Source organism: Ornithodoros turicata, chromosome 3 (genome assembly GCF_037126465.1).
Source record: "Ornithodoros turicata isolate Travis chromosome 3, ASM3712646v1, whole genome shotgun sequence".
Taxonomy (NCBI): domain Eukaryota; kingdom Metazoa; phylum Arthropoda; class Arachnida; order Ixodida; family Argasidae; genus Ornithodoros; species Ornithodoros turicata.
Window position 1 is genome coordinate 28,104,224 of NC_088203.1, and position 14,486 is coordinate 28,118,709.

The following is a 14,486-nucleotide window of genomic DNA, read 5'->3' on the forward strand; positions in this document are numbered from 1 at the left end:
GAAAGACAATCGCACAAGTTTTATCTGTATTTAACGTGAGTTTGTTATATCTAAACCATTCATTAATATATTGTAAATTACCGTCAGCACACGATCGAATTTGTGCAACACTTGTGCCAGGTATAAAGAAACTCGTATCATCAGCATACATTACACATGTGGAATTTTTAAGGCCGCTCGGAAGATCGTTAATATATAAAGAAAATAATATTGGCCTCAGAACGGAGTACTGTGGTACTCCTATTTATATACATCGAGGCTGGGATATAGCATTGTTGAGTACGACTACCTGTGTACGTGAAGACAGGTAACTAGTAAAAAACTAAGGCGTGACCACGGACGCCATACCGCTCCATTTTTGTCAGCAGGATATCGTGGTCCACCCTATCGAAGGTGTTTTTTTTTTCAGGTCCATAAAGATTCCAGCAACCAAAGGGTTGTCGTTTAACGTGGTATTAATAAATTCAGGGGCAGTTACCACAGCTGAAGAAGTGGATCGCACAGCCCGAAAGCTATGTTGCGCGATAGAAAGAATATGAAACTTTTCTAAAAGGGTATTCATCCTCGCACTAATAAGGTTTTCGAAGATTGTGTTGATTACAGAAAACACAGAGATAGGTCGGTAATTACGATAGTCATTACGATCACCACTCTTGTAAATGGGAACAACCTTGGCCCTTTTTAATATATCGGGATATTGGCCTACCTCAATAGAATGGCTGTACAGACGGTTAATGTGCCACCGAGAACGTCAAAGACAGTAACGGGAATATGCCATCAATCCCAGAGGAGACAGAAGATTTCAGGTTTTTTACAACACTTCATCGTAAAAGTGTTACTTATTTTGCCAATTCTAGTAAAGGAGAGTGGGAGTACACTCTGCGTTAAGTTTCGCGCGAGGTCATGACCAACATTTGTAAAATAGTGATTAAACTTGTCAACTAGGCCTACATGATCGTCACGGACTATACATTGCACATTACGTTTTAAAACTGAATTAATTACAGACCAAGTTTCCCTAGCATTACCAGAACTTCTCAAGATAAGGTTTGAGTAATATGGTTTCTTTCGAATTCGGATTTCGGTTGTTGCCAAATTACTATATTTCCTAAACTGCGAACGGTAGTATATGTTATGTTTGTATTTCTTACACTTTGAGTACCAATAAGATTTCTGCTTTAATGTATCTAAAATCGTTGCTGACATCCAAAACATCGATACTGAGGAATGTAACTAGAAACATTAATAATTGATCGTAATTTATCAAGAAATAGAGTGAACTCTTCATTTACGTCAACGGCCTTTATTACTGACCAGTTGGCTTGTAGTATTATCGTAAGAGTAAATTATCGCGTAAGAGAGAGAGAGTGAAATTCGAGGACGTTTTAAATTTTGTGCGCTACATACAGGGGAACCTTGTAGCTTGGCAAAAGTGGCACAGTGATCAGTTACCCCGATATCGAGCACACCAGCCTCGATGAGTCTTTGATCCTTTATAAGAATGTGATCAAGTAACGTGGCACATGTGTCACATATTCTGGTAGGCAGTTGAATAATATTACGAAGACCGAATGATTCAATTAGCTGAGTGTAAGGTTGACACGGTTTTAGTAAATCAATGTTAAAGATCCCCGCCACACAAAGAGATAATTTTTCAAGCGTAACAGAGAATAGTATATTCTCAAACTTATCCAAGGTGAACGCTATACACAACCAAGAAGGATGGACTGTCCCACTTGCACAAGCAATACTTCACATACATCGGGAACACGGAACGAAATGTCACTTCTACAAAACTAATCATGTCATATCTAATAAAAATACACACACCGCCGCCCCTAACGCCATCCTTGCTATATTGTCTACACAATGAGTAGGCATTGTATCCTGGGACACACACTCGTTGTCCAACGACTAAGTTTCCGAAAAACTTAGTACGTCATATTTAACATTGAGACTAGACAAAAAAGATAAGGTAAGGGGGGCAAAGAGAAACCTTGACCTTACCTTATCTTTTTTGTCTAGTCTCAATGTTAAATATGACGTACTAAGTTTTTCGGAAACTTAGTCGTTGGACAACGAGTGTGTGTCCCAGGATACAATGCCTACTCATTGTGTAGACAATATAGCAAGGATGGCGTTAGGGGCGGCGGTGTGTGTATTTTTATTAGATATGACATGAGGGTGTTGTTTCCAATGCAGCCCCCAATAGACGGATTATCTCCGATGAATAGAAGGATTAACCATTGTGTAGGGTACACCACTAGAGGGCGCTACGAGCGCCGCCTCACCACTAGGGGCCGCTGCTGTCGCATTCCGCGGATGACGTCATTGCTCTTTCGGGGAGCATGTTTCATCTTGCACATTTGTCGTGCTCATCTAGGTATTTTTAAAATTGCTCAAACATTTCCATAACTTTTATATTCAACGTGCTGGACATCTAGTGTGCAACACCTGATATCGAATCAAAATCTGAGCCAGTATGGGGTCATGAACACACCGGTGTAACATGAGCAAGAATAAGGTAGACGGCATGTCAACAAGTTGCAAACCGCTGTTCCATCATGCACATTTGTCATGCTCATCTAGGTATTTTTAAAATTTCTCAAACATTTCCATAACTTTTATATTCAACGTGCTGGACATCTAGTGTGCAACACCTGATATCGAATCAAAATCTGAGCCAGTATGGGGTCATGAACACACCGGTGTAACATGAGCAACAATAAGGCAGACCACATGTTTTTGAAATTTCTATTATTGTAGAAGGTATCATGTTTATTGAGACTTGTTTGACCATAATCACTCACTTTCCAATATAGCAGATGACTGTTTACATTGGAATTGGCACAACACTTAACTGAATCACTATTAGTGACAGTGACCACCACAGAAAAGAAGGCACTAATATTTTACAGATATCCACCCAGTGATTCTGCAGCCAAGGTGCTTACAATATATCTTACAGCACTGTAGTGTGCTAAATTGCATATACTGCAGTATTACTAATCGCTAATTAAATTTAAACTAGTATGTGAGAATGATATACTGAAGTGAATAAATACATAAAGCAAATAAGGGGGAACAACATTCCTCCGCTCTTGTCTGAACATATGCACCATCACCAAAATAATATTGTGCGAGTCTCGAGCCTGCTAATATACGCGCTCGAGTCGCAAAAGCGTTATTAGGTAATTAAAAGGAAAGTATCCAAGTTTAATATCTACACGACGGGATGCACACGGCTGTTTGTGAACGGACTGGTTCGCGAAAGCGCCTTTATAATGCAAAGTGTAGCAACACGGGAAGCTATAATAATGTGGCGTAATTTATCGTGCACGTCCTTTTGTTTATACGTATTTATTTATATCGTCGTATGCCGTATATATGCGTGTCGTACACCACAATCTCACAGCATAGCAATTGAGCTCTCAAACAACAACCATCAGTTGAACAATAAACGGAGTGAGATTAATATAAACCCGCTCAAAGACTCGTACACAACGCTGGACCCAAAACCCTTTTGCCGCCGACGCCGCGTATCGCTGTCACGAGACCATAACAACGCCGTGGAGAGCCGCCACCGAGAGCGTCTGTCCTGTCGCCCGCAGCGCCACCACAGCCTTGCACAAGGGGGCGCTCTATTTCGCATCGCCATCCAATGCCTCCCGCTATCTCTCACCATGCTCCACGAAGGAGCAATGACGTCATCCGCGGAATGCGACAGCAGCGGCCCCTAGTGGTGAGGCATCGCTCGTAGCGCCCTCTAGTGGTGTACCCTACACAATGGGTAATCCTTCTATTCATCGGAGATAATCCGTCCATTGGGGGCTGCGAGTTGTGGTATGCGGGTTATCTCAGAGTTTTCTTTCTTTTCTTTCTTGCATGTATTTTTCACTCAGGTTGCATCAGAGTGCTTTTGGAGTTAATATGGATGGCTTCAGAACCCTGAGTTCTTCTGATAAATATTTTGCCATCCGCAACCCACACAAACTTCCGCTATAATTCCCTTTTTCGTTGGGTTGTTTTACCTAACAGAACCTTTAGCTCGGGACATAAGTGTTCATTAATAAACACCGGCAACCCCGAGTCGAATCCAAAGTGAGCAGTAGTCAGCCGTTTGTGCTTGGCCATAGCCAGGAATCTATTAAGAGTAAATCGAGAAACAAAGCTGACAACTATGTTAGGAGAGTTAGCGTTCTTAATCGGTACCCTATGGGCAGCATTGATACCGCTACCCGCCAGCTCTAGACCCAACTTACTTCCCACTTCTATAACTGTGTCTGGGAACTTATCAGCACGAGGTGGAAGACCACGTATTTCGATATTATTTTTACGAATGTACTGCTTCAGTAAAATTAAATCAGCAGTAAGCTTTGTGGCGAGAAAGAGGAAGTGAGCTGAAGGCTCGCGGCCGAATTAAAATCACGATGAGTTCCGTAGCTGATCTCGTCGCATCTAGACGTCTTTGTTCTATCCTCTATAGTCGTGACCCGGACGTTCGTCACCATGGACGACAATGCACCAGCCCCTCTTCTGTCGCACTTCGCGATCAAGTTACCACAATTCATCCACCCTCGGCCTGAACTGTGGTTTAGCCAGGCAGAATGCCAGTTCACATTGGGCCACATCACATCATCAACAACAAAGTTTCATCACGTGATGTCAGTGCTACCCGAGGACGTACTGGTTGAGGTCGCAGACATCCTAAGCTCCCCTCCTTCCGACGACCCCTACGAGGCCTTGAAAAACACCATAATTAGCAGAGCCTCTCCGTCCGACCGGGAATGTCTGCGCGAGCTGACATCGAATGAGCCGTTAGCTGCAAACCCTCCCAACTACTCCGCCGACTGCGGTACCTGCTCAGTGGCCCCCCGCCGCTCCTCGACACCAGGATTATTCGGGAAATGTTTCTGTCGAAGCTTCTACCTTCGGTCCAGATGGTCCTCTCCGCCTCGGAAGATACCACTCTTGAGGCGTTGGCGGAGCGTGCAGACAAACTCATGGAGCTAGGCCGAAGCAATGATTTTGCAACTAGAATCTCTGCGCTCCAGTCACCCAGCAACGACCCCGGTGCTCTCTCTCAGGCGGCAGTCTCTGTGAGTGGCCAGGCAGACTTCGCGTCTCTACGTCACCAGGTGCGCCGACTTGCCGACATTATAGAGGACTTTCCTTTCGACAACCTTCCACGCCGCCGCTCCTTCTCTCCTCGCCCTCTGAGCCGTTCCCGCCCGCGCCGCGACAGCAGCCCGAACCGTGCAAATTCCGAGCTTGCCCGATCGCCCCCACCACGGCACCTCGGCTGGTACCATAGCCGTTTTCGCCATCGCGCAAGGCGCTGTGAGGCACCCTGCGGCTGGCAGGAAAACTTCCGCGGGGATCACTAGCGGCGACGAGCGATTCCCATAATCATCGGCAAGAATGTCGCCTATTCTACGTCAGAAATCGGCTCGGGAGGCAGCAGTTTTTTAGTAGATACCGGGGCAAAAGTTAGCGTCCTCCCCGCCTCTGTTGCCGACCGCAAGCGACGCCCAATTATGTACCTTCGGGCAGTAAATGGATCACGTATTCCAGTTTACTACCGGCGCTCCTTGACCCTTGATTTTGGTTTGAGAAGAGTATTTCACTGGGTTTTTCTTGTTGCCGACACAACGCACAGCATTCTGGGCAGTGACTTCCTGGCGCATCACAACATATTGGTTAACGTCGGCCAGCGAAGGCTTCTTGACGCTCTTACAGGCCTTAGCATCAGCGGAGTGACCACAAGCCTTCCTTCAATGGTTTTCGCCACTCTCCTTCCGGAACATGCGGCCTATGCCGCGATCCTGAAGGAATTCCCGTCCCTATCGTCGCAGTGGGACTGGACTCAGCCCGTTAAACACCCCGTAGTCCACCGCATATCCGGGCAGCCAGTTTTCGTTAAGGCCCGACGTCTGAGTCCCGAAAAGCTGGCAATTGAACGCCAAGAATTCGATCATATGTTAGCCGTCGGATTCCTTCGCCCATCAGCCAGCACTTGGTCATCGCCACTCCACATGGTTCCTAAGAAAACTGGCGACTGGAGGCCACGTGGAGACTACCGTGCACTTAAATTGGCAACCGTTCCCGACCGCTATCCATTACCCAACTTATCGGATTTCACGGCGAGTCTATCAGGAGCCCAGATTTTCTCAAAGATTGACCTCACAAAGGCATACTACCAGATACCCATGGCAGAAGAGGACATCCCCCAAACAGCAATCGTGAATCCTTTTGGCCTATTCGAGTTTCTCCGAATGCCATTTGAACTGCCCAATCGTTCCAAAGCTTCATGGATAATATCACGAGGGGCCTGCCCTTCGTTTTTGCTTACCCTGACGACCTCCTTGTGGCCAGTACCTCCCGTGAAGAACACATACATCATCTCCGTCTTTGTTCTGTCCTCCATAGTCGTGACCCGGACGTTCTTCACCATGGACGACAATGCACCAGCCCCTCTTCTGTCGCATTTCGCGATCTTCATCCGCCCTCGGCCTGATCTGTGGTTTAGCCAGGCAGAATGCCAGTTCACATTGGGCCACGTCACATCATCAACAACAAAGTTTCATCACGTGATGTCAGTGCTACCCGAGGACGTACTGATTGAGGTCCGTGCGTTATTCCACCGCCTTACCGACCACGGTCTTCTTATCAACGCCGACAAATGCGAATTTGGAGTCCCCGCGCTCGAATTTCTAGGTCATCGGGTCGATGCCAGCGGGATTAGCAAAGCCACTAAAGTACAGGAGTTCCCCCCCCCCCACACACACACACATCATGTACGCAACTCCGACGATTTATTGGCATGGTAAACTTCTACAGGCGGTGTCCCCCATTGTGCGACAATCCTCCGTCCACTCGAGGAGCTCCTTAAGAATGCCCGCAGTAAGCCTTCGGGTCTCGTTTGGTCACCGGAGCAAACCAACGCGTTTAACCAAGCGAAACGTGCCTTAGCATCAGCAACAACGTTATTCCATCCTGTCTGCGAAGCTCCCGCGTCTGTAATGGTGGACGCCTCCGGTCGGGCACTTGGAGCGGTCTTGCAGCAGCACGTCGGTGGCCATTGGCAGCCACTAGCTTTCTTTACCAAGAAACTCTCACCAGCGGAAGAAAAATACAGATTCAGAATGTATTCAGGAAAATACAGATAGCACGCTCGGTCGTGAGCTTCTGGCTGCATTCACCGCAGTGAAAAACTTCCTATATTTCTTGGAAGACAAGCAATTCATCGTTTATATTGATCACAAGCCACTGATATACGCCGATCAATAGCCGCTACCCCCCTCGAGAAATCCGTCAGCTCGCTTTCTTGGCAGAGTTCAACAAGCCATTGTGGCGAGAAAGAGAAAGTGAGCTCAAGGCTCGCGGCCGAATTAAAATCACGATCAGTTCCGTAGCTGATCTCGTCGCATCTAGCCGTCTTTGTTCTGTCCTCCATAGCCTTACCAAGTCTTTATGGAGGCGCCAGTTTTCTTGCTTTAATTTTTCCTGTTCGGCCTTATGTTCATTGGATGTTTTTGTCAGGTGATTCAGAGCCTCATGTAGCCTATCAAATGAGTCACTCACAAAATTCACACACTTCTCGAGCTCCCCCAGTTTAGCACCGAATTTTCGATCCATGTCGCTTATTTTTGAAATATTCGTTGCGTTTCGGTGAACTGAGCGTCAACCTTAGCCGACATTTCAATGAGTAGTTTGTGTAACTCTTTCATTGTGATTTTGGTAGAGTCACTCATTCCGACAACAACAAATGAAGTACAGTACAAAAGAACAAATGTCACATTATGCACGTGCAACAGCAGCAGTCGAATATAGCAGTCACAAAGGTGAAAAATACATTAGATCATACGCTCACCGCTAGCGATAACAATAGTTGTTTAATCTGCCGAAGAAGAAACTTCACTGGTGCTACCCCAAGTGCATCTGACGATGTGCAAAGAGAATCGAGACAAGGAAAACCCCCACCAACACATGCGCCATCAACCGCAGTCTTTCGGTTTGAGCTGACGAAATACACCCACCAGATGTCGTCGACCTATCTGCAGAACGGACACCAAAGTTGAGGACCAAACACGCACTTCACATATATAACTACTGCTGAAAGTTGCTGGGACTGTAGCAGCGTCAAGTTTCAGATGAAATACGCCCTGGTGCAGTCTTCGAGCTTACCTGTAACGATAACAATAGTTGTTTAATCTGCCGAAGAAGAAACTTCACTGCTGCTGCCGCAAGTAGATCTGACGATCTGCAGGGACAAGGAAAACTCCCACCAACACATGCACCATCAACCGCAGTCTTCCGGTTTGAACTCAAGAAATACACCCACGGGATGTCGTCGACTTATCTGTAACGATAACAATAGTTGTTTAATCTGCTCAAGAAGAAACTTCACTGCTGCTGCCGCAAGTGCATTCTGAAGTGTTTCATTTCAAGTGCGTTCAGAGAAGCGAAAAAAAGAGACAGTGGTCCGCTGTGCGTCCTGTTCCCGACTGCGATCTTCATATAGCTGGACAAGAGTTGGGGGCGTCGTACGTTGCGAACAGCTATAATTGCGGCAGTCTTTTAGGACAGATCGAATAAACACAAACGTTCAATGCCGCTTGGGACAGATGTAATCGTAAGCGGTTGGTGCTAGGGCTTCTACAGCAAGACTGTAATAATAAATATATGTTTGCAGTAACTATCCTTGATCGATCCTTGGGTGCGCGTCAACCAATCTTATCAGCCCGTAATGCAATACTCTTCAGCAAGAAAAGATAAATAAAATAAGAGCACCATTGTAAGTACCATTCTCCGGCACTTCGAATTAGCCAGGCACTTCGAATCGACCAGGGCGCGGGAAAAGAATTCACGCGCCCTGAATAAATAAAATAAGCAGAAATTTTGTTTTATAATATGAAAGAGCGGTGTCCAAGGCATGTATCCACAAAATAAAAACAGAATTAAAGATGGCCTTTTTGAGAAAAACGACCCTCAAAACAGCGATTTTCTGGCACCCCTTCGCGTCTACGGCGTCACTGTAGACAGATGCTTGAAGATATGATAACGCGCTATATACTCAACGAAAGAATAAAAAAAACCCTTTCATCTCACATAAGTTTCGTCATATTCGGAAATTGTGGGACACCGTAAGAAATGGGCAAAGTTGCGCTACGAACGTCCTCGGAAGCGTTTTTGCGATTTTTTTTTCGAACTTTTTTCGGGCATTGCCACCGAATTTAATTATCTTAAGCAAATCCTCACCACCCATTCTGCCAATGAAAAAAAAAATTGCTTTCAGAAGAGAGCAGCCGTTCGGAGGATCCAGTGCGCAAAATTTGGAAAAGCTGGAACTACCCAAGTCGCGCTCATTTGTTTGGAGCCTCGCAGACTGAGAACGAAATATTGCAGGGACTTGCGACTAGGCTTCTTTTCCTTCTTTTTGGATTAACATTTATTTTTTCCTGAAGAAAATAAAAATGTCACCGGCGCCCCTTCGTCGATTATAACTGAAACTACCCTACTTCGAGTGGTACGCTTGGAAGCAAACTACAGACGTACTATGTTACCGAATTCTCCCATTTCGAGAAACTAATTTTTTACCCACTTTCACGCGGACGTCGGCAGTTATACGCCGGTCATGCAGGGCTTCAATGCCAGCTGCATCAAAGCCCTTGCCTTGACCTACCTTGCCCTCTGTATTTTACTTCCAAGCGTATCATTCAAGCTAATTAGAAGTACTTTTCAGGCAGCTCTAGCCGTTTGTACCTGGTGCACCAAACAGTCACCTTAATAGAAAATATCTCCTATGGTGTCTCTTTAAAATTTCTATAGTTCACGTCTCATTTGCTATTACGAGAAAATATCCTGGAAATCGCTGTCGTCCAAATAAAACCACCACACCTTCAGTTTGTGCACAGCATGAGCTGACAGCAGGAAGCTACATCACTGAGAGAGCAGTGTAATGGCCCAAAGCAGTTCCGGGTGTCTCATACTCTCCCTTTGGGTGCGCCGAGGAATGGACGCTTACTTAAGGCACCCATTGATGTGCATAATTCTCGTGGAGTAAAGACGAGAGTACGAGGAGCTGCTCTCTGGACAAGTTTGAGGGAAATCAGCTTACCGCGTCTCGAGGGCTAATTCAGTTTCACCTCTCCAGGCATGTCAATCTTTGGAACACACATCTCTTGAACCAGGCGGACAGGAATGTAATTAGCACATACAAGTCATCCGGGGTTGTCAGCTACTCAGTTTTTGACACGATGCTTGCATGCGATCGAACGCATGATGCCACAACGGACATCATCAAAGTCCTCAAGGCGAGTACCGTACATCATTAATCGCAAAATGTTTGTATGTTCAGTGCAGTCGTACGACAGAATAGCTCGAAACTGTGCAGCAGTTGGTACCGCAAAGCAGGAGACAAGCAGTGTATGTTTTCAGCGTTATTTAACACGTTTGTTACTTGTAAACTGGGGATGACACGCTATTCATGGGACAGCGTATTGTTATGGCGAATTCGTGTAGCCATTTCCCGGCAGATTTTGCCAGGTTTTGAGCACTTGTATTCGCTTGGTTAAAACTTGGCAATCTCGCGTGCTCGTGTTGCGTTTTCCTAGCGGCTGGAACCTGCCAGCTAGCACTTTTTGTATTGATCCCGTCCAGGCCGGGCAGCGCGTTGCACAACTGTATCTGGTGTCGTCACATCCGCACAGTTAGGGACCTGTATTGGCTCTAATTGGACCGCACTATCCCCGCAAGACCCGCATGCCGAAGTTAACATGGGTTTGCAGATGACGGAACCGGAACATGAGCGACCACGATGCCCTTGTGCGATCCAATCGACTAAAACAGCTAATTTCCCGGCAGTCACGTTCGGGTGCAAAAGGTCTCGTGATCCAGCCCGGGCGCCACACTAGCAATTTGCGAGCGCCAGGCGTCATATGGCTGCTGATGGCTGAATGGCCGACTTTCTGCGATTAAACTTAGCATTAAACTGCGACTGAACCCGGTCCCTTACAGGCACCACATGAAAACTGAAGTAAAGCTTCCACACATCATATGGGTCCTGTAGTGGAACGCATTTCACACCTTTAAGATAACCCACATGAGAGGTGACTAACACGTCGAACTGGGCTTGTTCATCCATCAATCGAGTACTAAGCAGATACAGCACATACAAGTAGCGTGAAACGCTATCAGGGGGCAGGGCAGGTTGTGTCATGAAGCCGTCTATTGGCCTTATTGACAAGGAGGAAATTTCTTTCGATGTTTTAAGCGTTTTCTACCCCGAGTAAACGTTTGTTGTTAGATGCGCATGGTACGTGTGTGGTCCCCATGTGAGCTTGAAAGTGAGACAAGAAAGCTTGTGAGACAAGAAAGCACTGCAAACACTGCCATTTTTCCAAGCCAATCCGTTAACCCGCCTATTAAAATGTACCGTGCGAAATGATTCATTCCACAGATGCATAAATATCGCAGAATTTGATTTTAAAAATCGCGCTCGTCCGCAACGGTGGCAATGCTCGGACCGAGCCGACCAGCTGCTGCGTCATTTTGACGTCACTACTGTACTGGTTTGGAGAAACGTCGTCTGCTATTTTTCACTCGGAAGGACACCGTATGCCGTAGGCTAGAAGAAGTGTTTTCTCAGGTTTTTCCTTGATTATCGGAGACAGCAGTGGTTCTCAAACTTCGCCGCCCTGCGGCCAACAAAAAATATAGGCGACAGCGTCATGAAAAGACCCCCCCCCCCCTTCCCTTCTTCTCCATCTTCCCTTCATCGGGCAGCATTCTCTGAGAGACGTTGCCGTGGAGTCTGAGAAAAGCAACGAAGACCGCAGTCGAGATGTTACACCAGCTGAGCTATCCGGCATCTTCCCTTCATCGGGCAACATTCTCAGAGAAACGTTGCCGTGGAGTCTGAGAAAAGCAGCGAAGACCGCAGTCGTGATGTTACACCAGCTGAGCTATCCGACATCTTCCCTTCATCGGGCAGCATTCTCTGAGAGACGTTGCCGTGGAGCCTGAGAAAAGCAGCGAAGACCGCAGTCGTGATGTTACACCAACTGAGCTATCCGACATCTTCCCTTCATCGGGCAGCATTCTCTGAGAGACGTTGCCGTGGAGTCTGAGAAAAGCAGCGAAGACCGCAGTCGTGATGTTACACCAACTGAGCTATCCGACATATTCCCTTCATCGGACAGCATTCTCAGAGAGACGTTGCCGTGGAGCCTGAGAAAAGCAGCGAAGACCGCAGTCGTGATGTTACACCAGCTGAGCTATCCGACATCTTCCCTTCATCGGGCAGCATTCTCTTAGAGACGTTACCGTGGAGTCTGAGAAAAGCAACGAAGACCGCAGTCGTGATGTTACACCAACTGAGCTATCCGACATATTCCCTTCATCGTGCAGCATTCTCAGAGAGACGTTGCCGTGGAGTCTGAGAAAAGCAGCGAAGACCGCAGTCGTCATGTTACACCAGCTGAGCTATCCGACATCATCCCTTCATCGGGCAGCATTCTCAGAGAGACGTTGCCGTGGAGTCTGAGAAAAGCAACGAAGACCGCAGTCGTGATGTTACACCAGCTGAGCTATCCGGCATCTTCCCTTCATCGGGCAACATTCTCAGAGAGACGTTGCCGTGGAGTCTGAGAAAAGCAGCGAAGACCGCAGTCGTCATGTTACACCAGCTGAGCTATCCGACATCATCCCTTCATCGGGCAGCATTCTCAGAGAGACGTTGCCGTGGAGTCTGAGAAAAGCAGCGAAGACCGCAGTCGTCATGTTACACCAGCTGAGCTATCCGACATCTTCCCTTCATCGGGCAGCATTCTCTGAGAGACGTTGCCGTGGAGTCTGAGAAAAGCAACGAAGACCGCAGTCGTCATGTTACACCAGCTGAGCTATCCGACATCATCCCTTCATCGGGCAACATTCTCAGAGAAACGTTGCCGTGGAGTCTGAGAAAAGCAGCGAAGACCGCAGTCGTCATGTTACACCAGCTGAGCTATCCGACATCATCCCTTCATCGGCAACATTCTCAGAGAAACGTTGCCGTGGAGTCTGAGAAAAGCAGCGAAGACCGCAGTCGTCATGTTACACCAGCTGAGCTATCCGACATCTTCCCTTCATCGGGCAGCATTCTCTGAGAGACGTTGCCGTGGAGTCTGAGAAAAGCAGCGAAGACCGCAGTCGTCATGTTACACCAGCTGAGCTATCCGACATCATCCCTTCATCGGGCAGCATTCTCAGAGAGACGTTGCCGTGGAGTCTGAGAAAAGCAGCGAAGACCGCAGTCGTCATGTTACACCAGCTGAGCTATCCGACATCTTCCCTTCATCGGGCAACATTCTCAGAGAAACGCTGCCGTGGAGTCTGAGAAAAGCAGCGAAGACCGCAGTCGTCATGTTACACCAGCTGAGCTATCCGACATCTTCCCTTCATCGGGCAGCATTCTCTGAGAGACGTTGCCGTGGAGTCTGAGAAAAGCAGCGAAGACCGCAGTCGTGATGTTACACCAGCTGAGCTATCCGACATCTTTCCTTCATCGGGCAGCATTCTCTGAGAGACGTTGCCGTGGAGTCTGAGAAAAGCAGCGAAGACCGCAGTCGTGATGTTACACGAGCCGAGCTATCCGACATCTTCCCTTCATCGGGCAGCATTCTCTGAGAGACGTTGCCGTGGAGTCTGAGAAAAGCAACGAAGACCGCAGTCGTGATGTTACACCAACTGAGCTATCCGACATATTCCCTTCATCGTGCAGCATTCTCAGAGAGACGTTGCCGTGGAGTCTGAGAAAAGCAGCGAAGACCGCAGTCGTGATGTTACACCAGCTGAGCTATCCGACATCTTCCCTTCATCGGGCAGCATTCTCTGAGAGACGTTGCCGTGGAGTCTGAGAAAAGCAGCGAAGACCGCAGTCGTGATGTTACACCAGCTGAGCTATCCGACATCTTCCCTTCATCGGGCAGCATTCTCTGAGAGACGTTGCCGTGGAGTCTGAGAAAAGCAACGAAGACCGCAGTCGTGATGTTACACCAGCTGAGCTATCCGGCATCTTCCCTTCATCGGGCAACATTCTCACAGAGACGTTGCCGTGGAGTCTGAGAAAAGCAGCGAAGACCGCAGTCGTCATGTTACACCAGCTGAGCTATCCGACATCTTCCCTTCATCGGGCAACATTCTCAGAGAAACGTTGCCGTGGAGTCTGAGAAAAGCAGCGAAGACCGCAGTCGTGATGTTACACCAGCTGAGCTATCCGGCATCTTCCCTTCATCGGGCAACATTCTCACAGAGACGTTGCCGTGGAATCTGAGAAAAGCAGCGAAGACCGCAGTCGTCATGTTACACCAGCTGAGCTATCCGACATCTTCCCTTCATCGGGCAACATTCTCACAGAGACGTTGCCGTGGAATCTGAGAAAAGCAGCGAAGACCGCAGTCGTCATGTTACACCAGCTGAGCTATCCGACATCTTCCCTTCATCGG

At 47.5% G+C, this 14,486-nt stretch overlaps 1 protein-coding gene across 3 annotated transcripts in view; it reads left to right on the plus strand.

Annotated features, from left to right (window-relative positions):
- LOC135388338 (uncharacterized) overlaps positions 1–14,486 on the plus strand; it is a 66,292-nt gene that overhangs the window by 15,340 nt on the left and 36,466 nt on the right. For all 3 annotated transcript variants that reach the window (XM_064617831.1, XM_064617830.1, XM_064617829.1), the window contains one exon: positions 10,157–10,316. In XM_064617831.1, the coding sequence (XP_064473901.1) occupies positions 10,157–10,316 (160 nt within the window). The remainder of the gene's footprint in view (positions 1–10,156; positions 10,317–14,486) is intronic.